Raw genomic sequence first — 16401 nt, 5'->3', positions numbered from 1 at the left:
TGGCCCGACGGCCGTGTAGACGGGTGCGGTTTTCGACCGGACCGCGGGTCCGGCAGCTCACGTCTCTGGTGGCGCGGGCGTCCCTCCACGCACCCTTCCTGGACCCACGAGGACACCAGTGTGCATGCACGGGGAAGAGACCGGTCTCCCGAGGAGAGGCGCGTTGGGCTTTTAAACAGCGGCGGTGATGAGGCTCCAGTTCCTTCAGGTGTGCCCCATCACACGCCGCCAGCCCTGACTCGTCCAGCGCCCCTCCTCTCTCACACACCCACTCCTATCGGGAGCCTGGTGAAGGGCGGCGATTTAGGACGGGGTGCCGGTGATTATCAGGGAGGAGGCAGCTGACTCGTCACAGTGTTAAATTAGTAATTTAAAAGGGGAGTCAATGCAGTGTCACTTGTCATCTTTCTTAGCTATTTTATTAAAGTCTTCTTTGATGGACAAGATAAATGTATGAAACTGTGAATGTATGTCTGTGAACCGAACACAAGTATGTACTGAAAATAAATAAACTGCAACACTATACATTCCATTTGCTGTACAGTAAAGGCACCTAAAAGAATGCAAGTATTTCATGCAAGTATCAGGGAAAGCCCACAAATTTGATCTAAATCTCTAAAATTATCAAAAAATTTATTTGAACTGTATAACCATTTTTTGTAGTAAAACCATAGAAACCACAAATTGATGATGTCCTTGCAGATAGTAGCCTCAGTAACTATTATATTAACATTGTTGAATTGAACTAACAGTGCACCTTCCGTGCACTCCACAGCCTTAGATAATATTGGACTATGACTGTGTTAGTGCTGCAGTATACCTCATATGCTGCTCATTCCAGATATGTTGATCATTTTATCTGGTACTCCTGAATCCTGACATTCCATTTGCACTAATATATATAGCACACATATGACACATATGTAGTAGCCTACCACTACTACATATGTGTCAGTTAAAGATATTAACTACTTTTCTAATAATAAGTAATAGTTAAGCCTGCATTTCAGGCCGGCCCGACTTTTATTTTAATTATTTACCAATAAACTACTGTTTTCTGAGTTGTGACTTTAAAAAACAAAAACTTATATTTAAAGAACAATAAATGCTCCAAACATTTTTTCTAAATTAACTTAAAAAAAAAAAAAAAAAAAAAAAAAACGAAAAGAAAAATCACTTTGCCATTACATACAAAACTGAACTATTTTAATAGCTAAAACAGTAGCCTATTATAAGCTGTTTTGGGAGAAGGGAAAAAACACAGGATAATACTATACAATTTTTGATAAATACTCTATTTTTTCGTTGCGGAATTAATCATTCATGTAGTTTCATTTGTAAATGAAAACACAACAGCTCACTTATCATTTATCTGACAATTATGACAATAAAGTTTTGACTATATGATTGTATTTATGCCCATGTGTGATGATAAATAAGCTGTTGTGTTTTCATTTACAAATGAAACTACATGAATGATTAATTCCTTAACGAAACACTATAGTAGCCTATAATTATGGTCTATTAATTAGCCGAAATAAAATGAAATATATGTTAAATTTAAACTAGATTCCAGCAAAAATTCCAGTCTGCATAATCAAAGCTTGATTTGCATGTCGAGCAAAGAGATCGAAATGAAAAGAAAATATTGATATAAACGAATATAAATATATAACCAATAATAAGTGGATAATATAATAATAATAATAATAATAATAATAACAATATACAAATATGACAGGAAAATGACGATCATTAATGGACTTACAAGACTGTAGGATGGATAAAAATGTTTTCTTGTAGGCCTATATTATATTATGCACTTTATGTAACATTTATTCATGATAAACTTAATTTGACTCAATGCTGACAATGGCATGTAAAACAGTCCAGTAGCCAAGGCCTATGGTAAATATAATATTTTAATAATGAAATATTTTGTATAATAAATAATATAATAATTTCTTAATTCAAAATAAAGTATTAATTAATAAATCTCTGATAATCCCAGGTTGCTGTGGTCACGCAGGTTTGTTTACTAATGTGCAAAAAAGGGGCAATCTTACCTTGAATCTTGATAAAAGTATTTTTTTCATAAAACTGCCATCTAGATATTTTCTTTGGACTACACAAGAAAAGGAAAAAAAATACAAAAGAAAAAAAAAGAAAAGAAAAGTAAATAGGAGGATCTTAAATGGTGGAAGTGGTAGAATACTTCCGCTGTCAGGAAAGCCAAATCAAGTTCTTATACCTGACCTGAAAGTCTTAAATAATGCATAATAAGCGCCACCTGCTGGTGATAGCTGTAAATGTAAGCACAAGAAAAGCTCACGTTGTTTTCCAAAGATTGGAAGATTGATTACAATGGTTTGTCTTAAACCCGCATTGATTGCTTCCCATCACTGTAACTGATCTACCCATAAATGTAAAAGCTTTGATGCTAACTTAAGTTTGATCACTATTAAAACTATAATGTCCACTAATAAGTTTATTTACTAAAAAAGCGTACATGGAGAAAAATAAGGCAATTTTATTTCTAATATAATATCAATTTTTTCATAAAACTGCAATTTAAATATATTATTTCTATAGGCTATACAAAAAAAGACAAAAAGGACAAAATAATTAGGCTGAATAAGCTGATCTATAGCATGTTAAATGGTGGTATCCTAGTCTATGAATGGTACACCCCCTAAGCTCACAGAAGTAGTTTAACCCAAGTCCTCAGCAGCCAATGACACTGACCCGTTCAAACTGATTTTTAACGCGTACTTCACGCGTATTTAACACGTACTTCACGTGTACTTCACGCGTATTTAACACGTTAAATACATGTATTTAAAGCACTGATTTTTCACGCATAAACGACACGAAATACGCATATTTAACGTGTTGTTTACGCATTAAAATTTGCGTGTTTTTGACCCTCTGGGCCTTCCATACTCGTACATGCCGCTGTGCGCGACTCAGTGTAAGTGGTTTAATGGACTTGCGTCTCAAAATGTTTTATGATGCAAAATTAATGTAAACACAGCCAGTTAATAATATTAGGGCTGTCACCCGTCCCTTAAAATAAGGAATCGTCCCGTATTTAAGGTAAAATGATTTGTCCAGTATTTTAAAAAGGCCAACACATATTTGAATAAACAAATAAGTATTTTGCACTATAAGTTATATAATAAGTTTATAATATTTTGTTTCCATAGCGACGGAGTCTCCAGAACGCGCGCCATTAAAGCCCTTTCACACGAGCGCAGCACGCGGTAAACAAACCTTCGCGGATTAAAACATCTAGGAGCTCACATCTGCCCTCTGAACACAAGACTCTCCAAATGTAGCGCTGAACGGGAAAGTTATCAATGTGTCTGTTCAGTAACTAATGATGAAAGCAGAGAGACATTTCAGCTGTTCACGGTGGACTGTCTGACTTAAAGAGACAGTTCACCCAAAAAATGTAAATTGTGTCCTCGTTTACACACTCACAAGTTGTTCTAAACCTGTAATAATATGTTTCTTCTGTTGAACATAAAAGAAGATACTTTAAATAATGTGTGTAACCAGACAGTTTCTGGTCCCCAATGACTCTGATGTTTAGTTTTTTACCTTACTATGGAAGTTACGACCATCAAGCTGTTTAGTCGAGACACATTCTTCAAAGTATTTTCTTTTGTGATCAACAGAAGAAAGAACTTTATGCAGGTTTAGAACAGCCTGGGTAAATTATGACTACTTTCATTTTTGTGTGAACCATACCATTAAAGTGACAGACACATCCGTGCTTCTAAAGGTATAGAACTATTGTTTTATTAAGATTATTATATTCCATACATCATCAGAGCTTGGTAGACATAATTATATATTTAGATATGATCAGAAAGGTACATGACATTAAATGAGAACCTCCTAAATAAAAAAAAAAAACTGCAACACACTCAAGATGTGAGTCTGTGAACAGAGTGACTGAGTCTCGATGTATGACTTTGTAAGGGTTTTTGTTCTGTTTAAATGTAGTTTTCAGTGTTCCTGTTTTCCCGGGTACCTGAGTTCCCTAGTTAGTGTTCTTGGTTGTTAGTTAGTTCCACACATCTGTTCTGTTCTTCATGATTACACTCTTTCTAGTATTTAAGCACTTAGTTTTCCCAGTTCTCTCTCTGTCCTCTTCTTACTCCTGAGTTTTCCTGTTCCTGTAGGATTTACTTGTTAAAAGACTGTTTCTTGATCTTTCTATCATCATGCACCTCATTACAATCATGACAGACGTCACATTTAGCTGTTTCTGTTCGTGCAGCAGGTTCTCAATGTGGATGTGAGTCACTTCAGTTATAATATACAGTTGTGACTCTGATTCAGTGGTTCTTAATCCTGGTTTTGGGGATGTGTCTGGATGTGGTTCTGCACGTCTCTCTTATTTAACACCTGATTGTGTGATTAACAGAGAGCTAGATGAAATGAACTGAGTGAGTCAGATAAAGGAGACATAAATGTTCAGATCGGGTCTCCAGCAGCAGGATTAAGAAGCACTAATAACTGAACTGTGTGTGAATCTAACTCTATTCAGCTTTCTAAAAAAAGTTTAAATCACTAATAACTGCACAATATCTGTCCTATAAAGCAGCCTTAACCAAACTGAGGTTTGTGAGAGAACTGCAGGGGGCTGTGAGTTGATGAAAAGATAAACAAACAAAAAAAAAAGTAAAAAATTAAATGTTTAATTTGTTTATCTGCATGTCATGTGACCATTATATCACTATATATATATATATATGTGTGTATTATATATATATATGTGTGTATTTATTTTTTATCTGTTTTTTTTATTTTTCATATCAGTCGATATCGATATTATCACGATAGATGTCAAATTTCATTTCTTTTAAGTTTAAAGGCAGATTTTTGCTCCAATTTGAAAGTTGTAAAAGCAGACGTCTTATTGTGGTTTTAAACTATTCTTTATGATCAGAACATGACAAACACTTCATTTTTGAATTCTTTACACTTTTACAGTTTTTTACTTAACAAAATAAATTTCTTAATAGAAAAATTTTTATCTTAGTTCTGTATGTTCTAATGAGTAACTGTTTCAAATCAAGAAACAGGTTTGTGTTCCCTGATAATATTTATAATTTGTTTTTCTTTATTTTTCTCCTAGAAACACACATTTGATAGTAGCTTGAGTTAGGATGCAGATGTAGTTTATGTTCATTATCAAAATCAGTAATATCTGTAAAAACCGTAGCAATCTCATATGATGAAATTTAATTCTGACTGTTTGAGGTGCTTTTAACCATTGGTCTTCCATAGTAGCATACATTTAGATCATGATAATCAATTAAAACCACAATTATAGTGCCTCAATACCATGAAAAATTGAAAATATTGAATATGGCTTCTAGGTATTTGTATAAAAACTACACGAATGTCTAAATACATTTAGTTTAGGCTAATCGCTAGCTTGATCACAAAATTACTGTAATTATATTCCATTACTCCTCCTTCAACATGTCTACATTAATAATATAATAAAATATTCAGATTTCTGACACAATACCATGGTGCAGTTAGTGATACTACAGTAAATCTATGGTAAATGATGGTGATTTGTAGATTAAAAGTCTTCTCACTGTGGTTGCGCACAGTATTTCTGCTGTTCGTCAGCGCTGTATCATCTGGCTGGAAACAGAGTTATTTGTGCTCCTCGCTGAATTCAAGAACTTCACTCTGGATCTCACAGCAGCAATGTTTGATCGAGATTCATCAGCGAGTAACGCATCTGCTCTCGTTGAAGCTCGCGCCGAGCGCTGTTTAACTTTATCGACCCGAGCGGATATAATCGATATCTATTTATCATAGCCCTAATTAAATGATATTATGAGAATGAAAAAAGGTAGTCTTTGAAATCGCGCACAAAGAAAATAAAGGCCCTTTCAAGCGCACTGACTAACTTTTCAAGACAACTTTAACTACAAAGTTTTACAAAGTTTTCGTAGTAGTTTTAAGTCTAAGAGAACAGCGGAGTCACACCACCAAAAATAACAATAACAACACAGGAATTATATCACTGATTGATTTTCAGTCATAAAAACTCTGACAGCAAATCTGAATCCAACTTTAAAGAGCTCAAAGCAATCGTTATGATTTTAAGAGGTTTGTGTATTCTGTTGTATTCACAGATCATACAATCACAGACTGTACAACATTTACATAATTTAAGAGTGTAAAAAGTGCAATGAGGTCATGTGACCGTTTTAGTCACTATTGTTGTATGATGTGATTTGTTTCACATGAAGAAATATGCAGAATACATACTGAGCTGAATTTGGTAAACAGTAAGAGTTTTCCATTTTGATCAAAACCTCAGTCTCTCAGATGGACATGTGATCATAACAGAGTGAGTTTATGAGGACAATGATATTTAACTCACCCTTCACTGAGAGAGAAACAGAGCTTGATTGTGATGAGTTTGGTCTTTTATCTCTCTGTCCTCTACACCAGAACTGATCCTGATCAGACTCAGTAGCTCCTTTGATAGTGAGAGTGTCTCCGTTTTCAGTGTAACGTTGGGAGTCCTTTAAAATCAGATTGTTGTCCTTTCCCCCTAAAAAACACACATATCCACACACATCTCTCTTAAAATATCCACACACATAGCTCCGGTCATATCACAGTACATTTCTCTGTCTCCAGTCACTGTAAGACTCAATCACACACTTCAGATCGACTCTCTCTCCAGTGAATACAGGACTGTCTGGAGTCACAGTCAGTGTAGATGTTGGTAAATCTGTGAAGAAAGACAAAAATATGAAGTGACTCAAACAGCTCTTTCAGGGGAGAATATTTCGTAAATGTATTATAAATCTACTAAATAATTATTTATGTCATATTTCATAATATTGGTTCTGTTTTATCTGTGCACTGTCATTAGTTTTCTCATTTCAGTTTTTTGAGGAGGCTCATGAAGGATCTCAGGAAACTCAATCGATCTTATTTTTCTCGTAAGAGCGCCGCAGTTTAATTTAACTTGTCTACATTACAATTCAATTCACTCCATACTATATTATGATATTGCAAACTGGTGTCCTACCATGTTATTTTAATAATATTTTCTTAATTATGAACACACTGGTTTGTAGTGCACACAGTTTTTCCGTTTACTGCACTTTGTTATTCTTCTGGTTATTTCTCTACAGTGTCTAATGAACCTGACGTCTCACACATTCACAGAAAACAGTTTACTTCTGTGTAGAAAAAAAAAGGTTGATAACAGCCTCTGTGTGTGTTTCTTCAAGAGAGCATCCATTATACACCTGTGTTATTATTTTCTTTGTTTTTATTAATGAGTAATCATAATTATTGATCATTTCATTGTTCCATTTAATCAAATAATAATTTATTCATTTTTATTATTTAGTATTTCACTTATTTTACTTGCTCTTGCGGTGCTTTCAATTGTTGTTTAACATGATTGTTTGGTTTCAAGTAAGAGAATGTCTCCATTTCAAGGTTTTTAACATCACGTTGATTTTCTTTAATTCAGTTCTAGGTACACGGCTGAATACGGCTTTGTGAACTGGTTTTGGGTATCAGACAGAACAAGATAGATGTCCTGCTGATGTCCGGCTGATGAAAGGTGGTCTGCTTTGGAGAAATGCCTGGGTTTTAAAGATGTTTTATTATGTGTTCTTTGGCTGCTTATATTTTTTCCTATTATTTTTCTGTTGCCTTAATATTCTTTGTGAGGATAAATCCAAAGACTATTACATAATGAACTATAAAAAGTCATAAGACAGAAGAAATGAATACATCTCACCATCATTAAACTGTGTGTAAATGAATCTAAATGTCACATCAGCTGCTTCAGTTTCTTTCTGCAGTGGAAATTAACAAATTAATAAATAATTAACTAAAATAATAAATAACATCCATACATTAAATAATCAAATTCTTACATTTTATTAATAATTAAGTTACTGTAATATGAAAGATGATGCATACATTAAATAAGGTTAGGGGAAAAAATGCCCTTTATTTAGTCAAAAATTACCTAGAAATTAATTTAAGTAGGTTTTACTGTGCAATAGTCAACTTGAATCATATAAAAAAAGTGAAATTTACCAAATATAAGAGAAATGTGTGAAATAACATCCTCTATAACTCCTGATGGCACACCCCAGACAGAACAACACATTTTTTTTTTATATTTATTTTTATTTTCAAACACATGTAATATTGCTCACTTTTTAGTTAGGTAATTTGAATATATAATGCAAGTTTTTTTTCTTTTCGTGTGTGTGTGTGTGTGTGTGTGTCATTTGCCTCAAAGTTATTCATATGTTTGTACATTTTTATATAGTAAAATGTACTTTAAAGGACATCAGGAAGGTTTTTTGTATTTTCCATTTTTACATAATTCATGGAAAATTTGCCATGCTAAGTGAAACATTTCACCTGGTAGAAAAACAAACGCTATTAAAATGAATGTCATGATTCCAATATGGCCACTAGATGGAAGCAGATGATCATTTATGGTATCCTTTACCATTTCCACTCTGTAATAAAGTTCTTTTCACGTTTCGCTATTGGATTTATATTTAGACATTTAAAATAACTATTATAACATTTAAACATCTCTTATTTTTAAAGTTCAGCATTGTTTTGTATTGAAGTATGAAGTAGCAAGAGTTTTCAACTCATTGAATCTATACCTGAATTACACAGATGGTCTATTTTGAATTTACAATGGCAATTTTCATTGAAAAGTGGCTAGTTTGTATCCTTGTTTAAAATCTCTCAGTTTCTCTCAAATGTAAATAAAATGCCCATTCACAAACATGTTTATTTATTTGTTTATTTATTCTTCCTGAGCAATAGAGATACTCAGAAATGAACTGATATTAAGCCAGGATGTCTTCATGGGGTGGCCAGGGAGGAGCAAGCAACCAGTCTGGGGTGGCACAGAAATCATCATTACTTCACAATAGTTAGGATTTGACTATAAAGTACTGGACTGTTTTAGTGCCTAAAACGAGATAGTTGTGAATTAAATCTAACTTAATTGTAATTGAGATAGTTGTGAATTACATCAAGTAATACTGAGTGAATGACAATATTTGTATTATTTTTCTATTACCTAGGCTCCAGGTATTTTAATAAAAGGGCTCACTGTAGCTTTATTGCTCAGTAAACTTGGTTCTGGGTCTTAACACCAAAATCTTGTTCTCCATCACTGCACAGGCCTGCTCATGAATGAGACATGCAGATAACTAAAGTCAACATTCACTGAACTTTATATTATCAATCAACTATGAAAAAGTCATCAGTCAATGTTTAACATTCTGTTAGTTGTCAAAATGAACTCATTGCAGCACTTTTGTCATAACTAAATTGAGCTCTGTATAAAGGAAAATAATGTAAGAATGTAAAATGAGTTATTTTATGAATTTAAATATGGTTTCATTTTCGTTTCATTATCATACTTTACAAATTAACGAAAAATTAGGGCATATTTTCCACTACATTTAACTGCACTGTGCTCACATTTGGCCTACTTGTGCATTAAATTATAAATTTAAAAATAATATCTCAGTAGGCTGCATTCATTTGAGAGACGTTCTTAAATTATTATTCGTTTTGTAAAAGTTAATTTATAAATGGAATAACTAAAAAGGGCAGAAAAAATAGAAATACATATATAAATTAAATGACTGAATAAAAAATAAAATAAAAAAAGTAATGTATGAAATATGCTTCAACGACTGGGGGGAAAAATCTGTAAGTACAACTGTTTTAATTATTATTTTTTATTTTTTCAATTTGTAATTATTTTTAAATGTACTAAATTACTTAATATGTAAATGTAAGGATTGTAAGATTATCAAGTCGGTAAACTAATTAATTAATAAGGAGAAAAAAGTAGATCAAGAATTGTTCTGGAATCGGATCGTGACTCCCAGAATCTGAATCGGATCGTGAGGTGACTAAAGATTCCCACCCCCTACTAGAAAGTGTTAAAGATGGAGACGTTCACTGGAAAATCTTTAATATTACAATTTACATGACATTAAATGAGAACCTCCTAAAAAAAAATAAAAAACTGCAACACACTCAAGATGTGAGTCTGTAGAACAGAGTGACTGAGTCTCGATGTATGACTTTGTAAGGGTTTTTGTTCTTTTAAATGTAGTTTTCAGTGTTCCTGTTTTCCCGGGTACCTGAGTTCCCTAGTTAGTGTTCTTGGTTGTTAGTTAGTTCCACACATCTGTTCTGTTCTTCATGATTACACTCTTTCTAGTATTTAAGCACTTAGTTTTCACAGTTCTCTGTCTGTCCTCTTCTTACTCCTGAGTTTTCCTGTTCCTGTAGGATTTACTTGTTAAAAGACTCTTTCTTGATCTTTCTATCATCATGCACCTCATTACAATCATGACAGATGTCACAGTTAGCTGTTTCTGTTTGTGAAGCAGGTTCTCAATGTGGATGTGGGTCACTTCAGTTATAATATACAGTTGTGACTCTAATTCAGTGGTTATTAATCCTGGTTTTGGGGATGTGTCTGGATGTGGTTCTGCACGTCTCTCTTATTTAACACCTGATTGTGTGATTAACAGAGAGCTAGATGAACTGAACTGAGTGAGTCAGATAAAGGAGACATAAATGTTCAGATCGGGTCTCCAGCAGCAGGATTAAGAAGCACTAATAACTGAACTGTGTGTGAATCTAACTCTATTCAGCTTACTAAAACAAGTTTTAAAATCACTAATAACTGCACAATATCTGTACTATAAAGCAGGCTTAACCAAACTGAGGTTTGTGAGAGAACTGCAGGGGGTTGTGAGTTGATGAAAAGCTAATCATTAAATCATAAAAAAAAAAAAGTATTAAATGTTTAATTTGTTTATCTGCATGTCATGTGACCATTAAATAGGGCTGGGTAACATGGCCAAAAAATTATCACTATATATATATATATATATATGTGTGTATTTTTTTCATATCAGTCGATATTGATATTTTCACGATAAATGTCAAATTTAATTTCTTTTAAGTTTAAAGGCAGATTTTTTGCTCCAATTTGAAAGTTGTAAAAAACAGATGTCTTATTGTTGTTTTAAACTATTCTTTATGATCAGAACATGACAAACACTTCATTTTTGAATTCTTTACACTTTTACAGTTTTAAACTTAACAAAATAAATATCTTAATAGAAAAAATAAAATCTTAGTTCTGTATGTTCTAATGAGTAATACTGTTTCAAATCAAGAAACAGGTTTGTGTTCCCTGATAATATTTATAATTTGTTTTTCTTTATTTTTCTCCTAGAAACACACATTTGATAGTAGCTTGAGTTAGGATGCAGATGTAGTTTATGTTCATTATCAAAAATAGTAATATCTTTAAAAATTGTAGCAATCTCATATGGTGAAATTTAATTCTGACTGTTTGAGGTGCTTTTAACCATTGGTCTTCCATACTAGCATACATTTAGATCATGATAATCAATTAAAACCACATATTATAGCGCCTCAATACAATGAAAAAATGGAATATGGCTTCTAGGTATTTGTATAAAAACTACACGAATGTCTAAATACATTTAGTTTAGGCTAATCGCTAGCTTGATCACAAAATTACTGTAATTATATTCCATTGCTCCTCTTTCAATACATTTCTTACATGTTCTACATTAATAATATAATAAAATATTCAGATTTGTGACACAATACCATGGTGCAGTTAGTGGTACTACAGTAAATCTATGGTAAATTATGGTGATTTGTAGATTAAAAGTCTTCTCACTGTGGTTGCGCACAGTATTTCTGCTGTTCGTCAGCGCTGTATCATCTGGCTGGAAACAGAGTTATTTGTGCTCCTCGCTGAATTCAAGAACTTCACTCTGGATCTCACAGCAGCAATGTTTGATCGAGATTCATCAGCGAGTAACGCATCTGCTCTCGTGAAGCTCGCGCCGCTGTTTAACTTTGACCCGAGCGGATAAACGGTCCTAGTGACGCGCTTTAAATGACGAGCGCTCTTTCGTTCCGCGTTTGCCTCATAAACATTGTATCGAGCATTTATCAAACTTTTATTATCGTTTATCGAGAAAATTTATATCGCGCGATAATTATCGCTATATTTATCATCCAGCCCTACCATTAACTGATATTAGAGAACAGTGAACATGCATCTGTTGTTAAATTATTGAAATATTAATTAAAAAATTCAGGCGTATTTCAAGTAAATATTTTACGTCAAAGCGTTCAGTTTAAAATAAAATGAAATGAAATAAAAAAAGGTTTGTGAATCACTTCTTTATAGAAACAGAGCACTGCATGTAAAAACAAAAATGACTAAATGCCCTTTCAAGACTGATAACTTTAAAGACAACTGTAACTACAAAGTTTTCGTAGTAGTTTTAACTCTAAGAGAGAAGCGGAGTCACACCACAAAAATAACAATAACAACACAGGAATTATATCATTGATTGATTTTCAGTCATAAAAACTCTGACAGCAAATCTGAATCCAACTTTAAAGAGCTCAAAACATTTGACGTGACAGATGACAAAACTTCAATAAATAAAAACAAAACTAAACTACAAATATTAAACAAACAATCAAAAAACAAAACAGAATCTAATATAAGCACTCACCTGATACAGTCAGTGTAACAGCGTCACTGATGAACGATGATCTCTGTGAGTCTGATCTCTCTCCTCTACATCTGTATTCACCACTGTAAGACACAGATGCTGGGAAACTGATCTCTGCTGTTGCTGTTGTTGTGTATGAATAGAAAGTGTATCCATCTTTAAACCAGCTGTATGTCCACTGAATGTCTCCTGCTCCCTGTATGTCACATGTGAGAGTGACTGTCTCTCCTCTGAACACACGCTGATCTGGAGTCACCTTCACTACAGCTTTTGGTCTCTCTGTATTAATACACATATAAGGAGAGATATTGAAGAAAAACATCACTGTATCATAATCAGTGTTATTAACATATAAGAAAATTACTGCACTGTTAAGACATTTTCTGTAATTTCTACAGTTATTACAGTAAATTCCCTTTACAATAAATAACATTAATTCCTTTTGCATCATGAAAAAGCTCTAAAAAAAAGCATCAAAAGCTCTTGCAATTGAAAGAGATCGGAAGCAATTAGCATAATTTCTTTATAGTTTTGTTAATAGGATTTAATATTTACTTTATTTTTTGTGTGTGTTTTAAAGGCAACTGCACTGAAGCATCAAGAAACACATGAGCTTCTGCCAGCCACACTGAGACTGATAATTCATGACTTAAACAGCTCTTTCAGGGAACAAATATTTTGTAAATGTATTATAAATCTACAAAATAATTATTTGTCATATTTCATAATATTGGTTCTGTTTTATTTGTGTACTGTCATTAGTTTTCTCATTTCAGTTTTTTGAGGAGGCTCTGGTTAAGTCATGAAGGATCTCAGGAATCTCAGTCTCTTATTTTTTTCTCGTAAAAGCGCCGCGGTTTAATGTGTCTGGTTTACAGTGTCATTCACTTCTGTCTATTTTTTGCTACAAAACACCTTGTTTTGCTGCTTGATATTGCAAACTGATGTCCTACCATATTATTTTAATATATTATCTTAATTATGAACACACTGGTTTGTAGTGCACACAGTTTTTCCATTTACTGCACTTTGTTATTCTTCTCATTATTTCTCTACAGTGTCTAATGAACCTGACGTCTCACACATTCACAGAAAACAGTTTACTTCTGCGTAGAAAAAATAAGGTTGATAACCACCTCTGTGTGTGTTTCTTCAAGAGAGCATCCATTAAAGTGACGTGACATACAGCCAAGTATGGTGACCCAAACTCAGAAATCATGCTCTGCTTTTAACCCATCCAAAGTGCACACACACAGCAGTGAACACACATTTAATTAAATAATTTATTCATTTTTATTATTTAGTATTTCACTTATTTTACTTGCTCTTGCAGTGCTTTCAATTGTTGTTTAACATGATTGTTTGGTTTCAAGTAAGAGAATGTCTCCATTTCAAGGTTTTTAACATCACATGTTGATTTTCTTTAATACAGTTCTAGGTACACGGCTGAATACGGCTTTGTGAACTGGTTTTGGGTATCAGACAGAACAAGATGGATGTCTCAGGATCTGATAAAGTGACAGGATGGAGATCTGTTCTAACAGTCACATGCTCAGACAAACAGCTAAATGTAGTGTTACATCAGGAATGGACTTGAATAAGACCCTCATGCAGAGAGCAATAGAGACACCAGAACACAAATATTCATGATTCTGCTTAGTTAAAAATACAGAATTATATTAGACTCTTATGATTTCACTCTGTCCCTCACGACATGCATTTAAAATGTTTTAATTACTGAATTTTAAGATGTAATGAATTTTATTTCAATTAATTACAATTAATAAACAAAGAAGTTTGAATGTGTGACCTTCAGGATTCACCATATTTCATGTTAAATTAAGTCTGTCTAAACTTTCACTTTCATTGATCTACAGACGATAAAGTAACTTTCTACAATACTTGTTGTTGCAGTTTTGTATTGTGACACAACATATTGTTGTACTTCTAGAAAGTCTCTCTGTAATGAAGCGGCTGATGAAAGGTGGTCTGCTTTGGAGAAATTCCTGGGTTTTAAAGATGTTTTATTATGTGTTCTTTGGCTGCTATTTTTTTCCTATTATTTTTCGGTTGCCTTAATATTCTTTGTGAGGATAAATCCAGAGAATATTAAATAATGCACTGTAAAAAGTCATAAGACAGGAGAAATCAATACATCTCAGCATCATTAAACTGTGTGTAAATGAATCTAAATACTACATCAGCTGCTTCAGTTTCTTTCTGCAGTGGAAATATCATTTTAATTGAGTATTGATTTAATTACACATTAAATAAGGTTAGGGGAAACTGCCCTTTATTTAGGCAAAAATGACCTGGAAATTAATTTGATATGAAATATGATTCACACATTTTATAAGGTTAGGGGAAACTGCCCTTTATTTAGGCAAAAATGACCTGGAAATTAATTTAAGTAGATTTTACTGTGAAATAGTCAACTTGAATCATATAAAATGTAATTTCCCAAATATAAGAGAAATGTGTGGAATAACATCCTCTATAACTCCTGATGGCAGACCCCAGACAGAACAACACTTTTTGTTTAACTATTCATTTTTATTTTCAAACACATGTAATATTGCTCACTTTTTAGTTAGGTGATTTGAATATATAATGTGTGTGTGTGTGTGTGTTGTGTGTGTGTGTGTGTGTGTGTGTCTGTAGTGTTCGTTTGTGTGTGTGTGTGTGTGTGTGTGTGTGTGTGTGTGTGTGTGTGTGTGTGAGTGTGTGTGATTGTGCGTGTGTGTGTGTGTGTGTGTGTGTGTTTGTGTGTGTGTGTGTGTGTCTCTGTGTGTTTGTGTGTGTGTGTGTGTGTGTGCGTGTGGTAGTGTTTGTGCGTGTGTGGTAGTGTGTGTGTGTGTGTGTGTGTGTGGTGTGTGTGTTTGTGTGGTGTGTGTGTGTGTGTGTGTGTGTGTGTGTGTGTGTGTGTCTATGTAAAATATACTTTAATGTGTGTGTCTGTGTGTTTGTGTGGGTGTCATTTGCCTCAAAGTTATTCATATGTTTGTACATTTTTATATAGTAAAATGTACTTTAAAGGACATCAGGAAGGTTTTTTTCTTTTCCATTTTTAGATAATGCATATAAAATCTGCCATCCTAAGTGAAACATTTCACCTGGTAGAAAAACAAACGCTTATTAAAATGAATGTCATGATTCCCAATATGGCCACTAGATGGAAGCAGATGATCATTTATGGTTTCCTTTACCATTTCCACTCTGTAATATAGTTCTTTTCCCGTTTTGCTATTGGATTTATATTTAGACATTATAAAATCACTATTACAACATTTAAACATCTCTTATTTTTTAAGTTCAGCATTGTTTTGTATTGCAGTATGAAGTAGCAAGAGTTTTCAACTCATTGAATCTATACCTGAATTATACAGATGGTCTATTTTGAATTTACAATGGCAATTTTCATTGAAGAGTGGCTAATTTGTATCCTTGTTTAAAATCGCTCAGTTTCTCTCAAATGTAAATCAAATGGCCATTCACAAACATGTTTATTTATTTGTTTATTTATTCTTCCTGAGCAATAGAGATACTCAGAAATGAACTGATATTAAGCCAGGATGTCTTCATAGGGGTGGCCAGGGAGGGGCAAGCAACCAGTCTGGGGTCGCATCGAAATCATCATTACTTCAAATAGTTAGGATTTGACTATAAAATACTGGACTGTTTTAGTGCCTAAAACACAACCAAATACAATTAATTTGTACTTAATTATAACTGAGATAGCTGTGAATTACATCAA

The 16401-nt window shown here is 33.4% G+C and overlaps 1 protein-coding gene across 1 annotated transcript in view; it reads right to left on the bottom strand.

The window, feature by feature from the left end:
* Positions 1-6659: 6659 nt before the first annotated feature.
* The window catches only part of LOC122145805 (B-cell receptor CD22-like), a gene marked incomplete at its 5' end in the record, with an annotated part of 49359 nt that continues 39617 nt past the window's right edge, over positions 6660-16401 (bottom strand). The window contains 2 exons of the mRNA XM_042761405.1: positions 6660-6778; positions 12648-12926. Of these exons, the coding sequence (XP_042617339.1) occupies positions 6660-6778; positions 12648-12926 (398 nt within the window). The remainder of the gene's footprint in view (positions 6779-12647; positions 12927-16401) is intronic.

The sequence above is a fragment of the Cyprinus carpio genome, chromosome A7 (genome assembly GCF_018340385.1).
Source record: "Cyprinus carpio isolate SPL01 chromosome A7, ASM1834038v1, whole genome shotgun sequence".
Taxonomy (NCBI): domain Eukaryota; kingdom Metazoa; phylum Chordata; class Actinopteri; order Cypriniformes; family Cyprinidae; genus Cyprinus; species Cyprinus carpio.
This window is presented reverse-complemented; position numbering and strand designations above follow the sequence as displayed.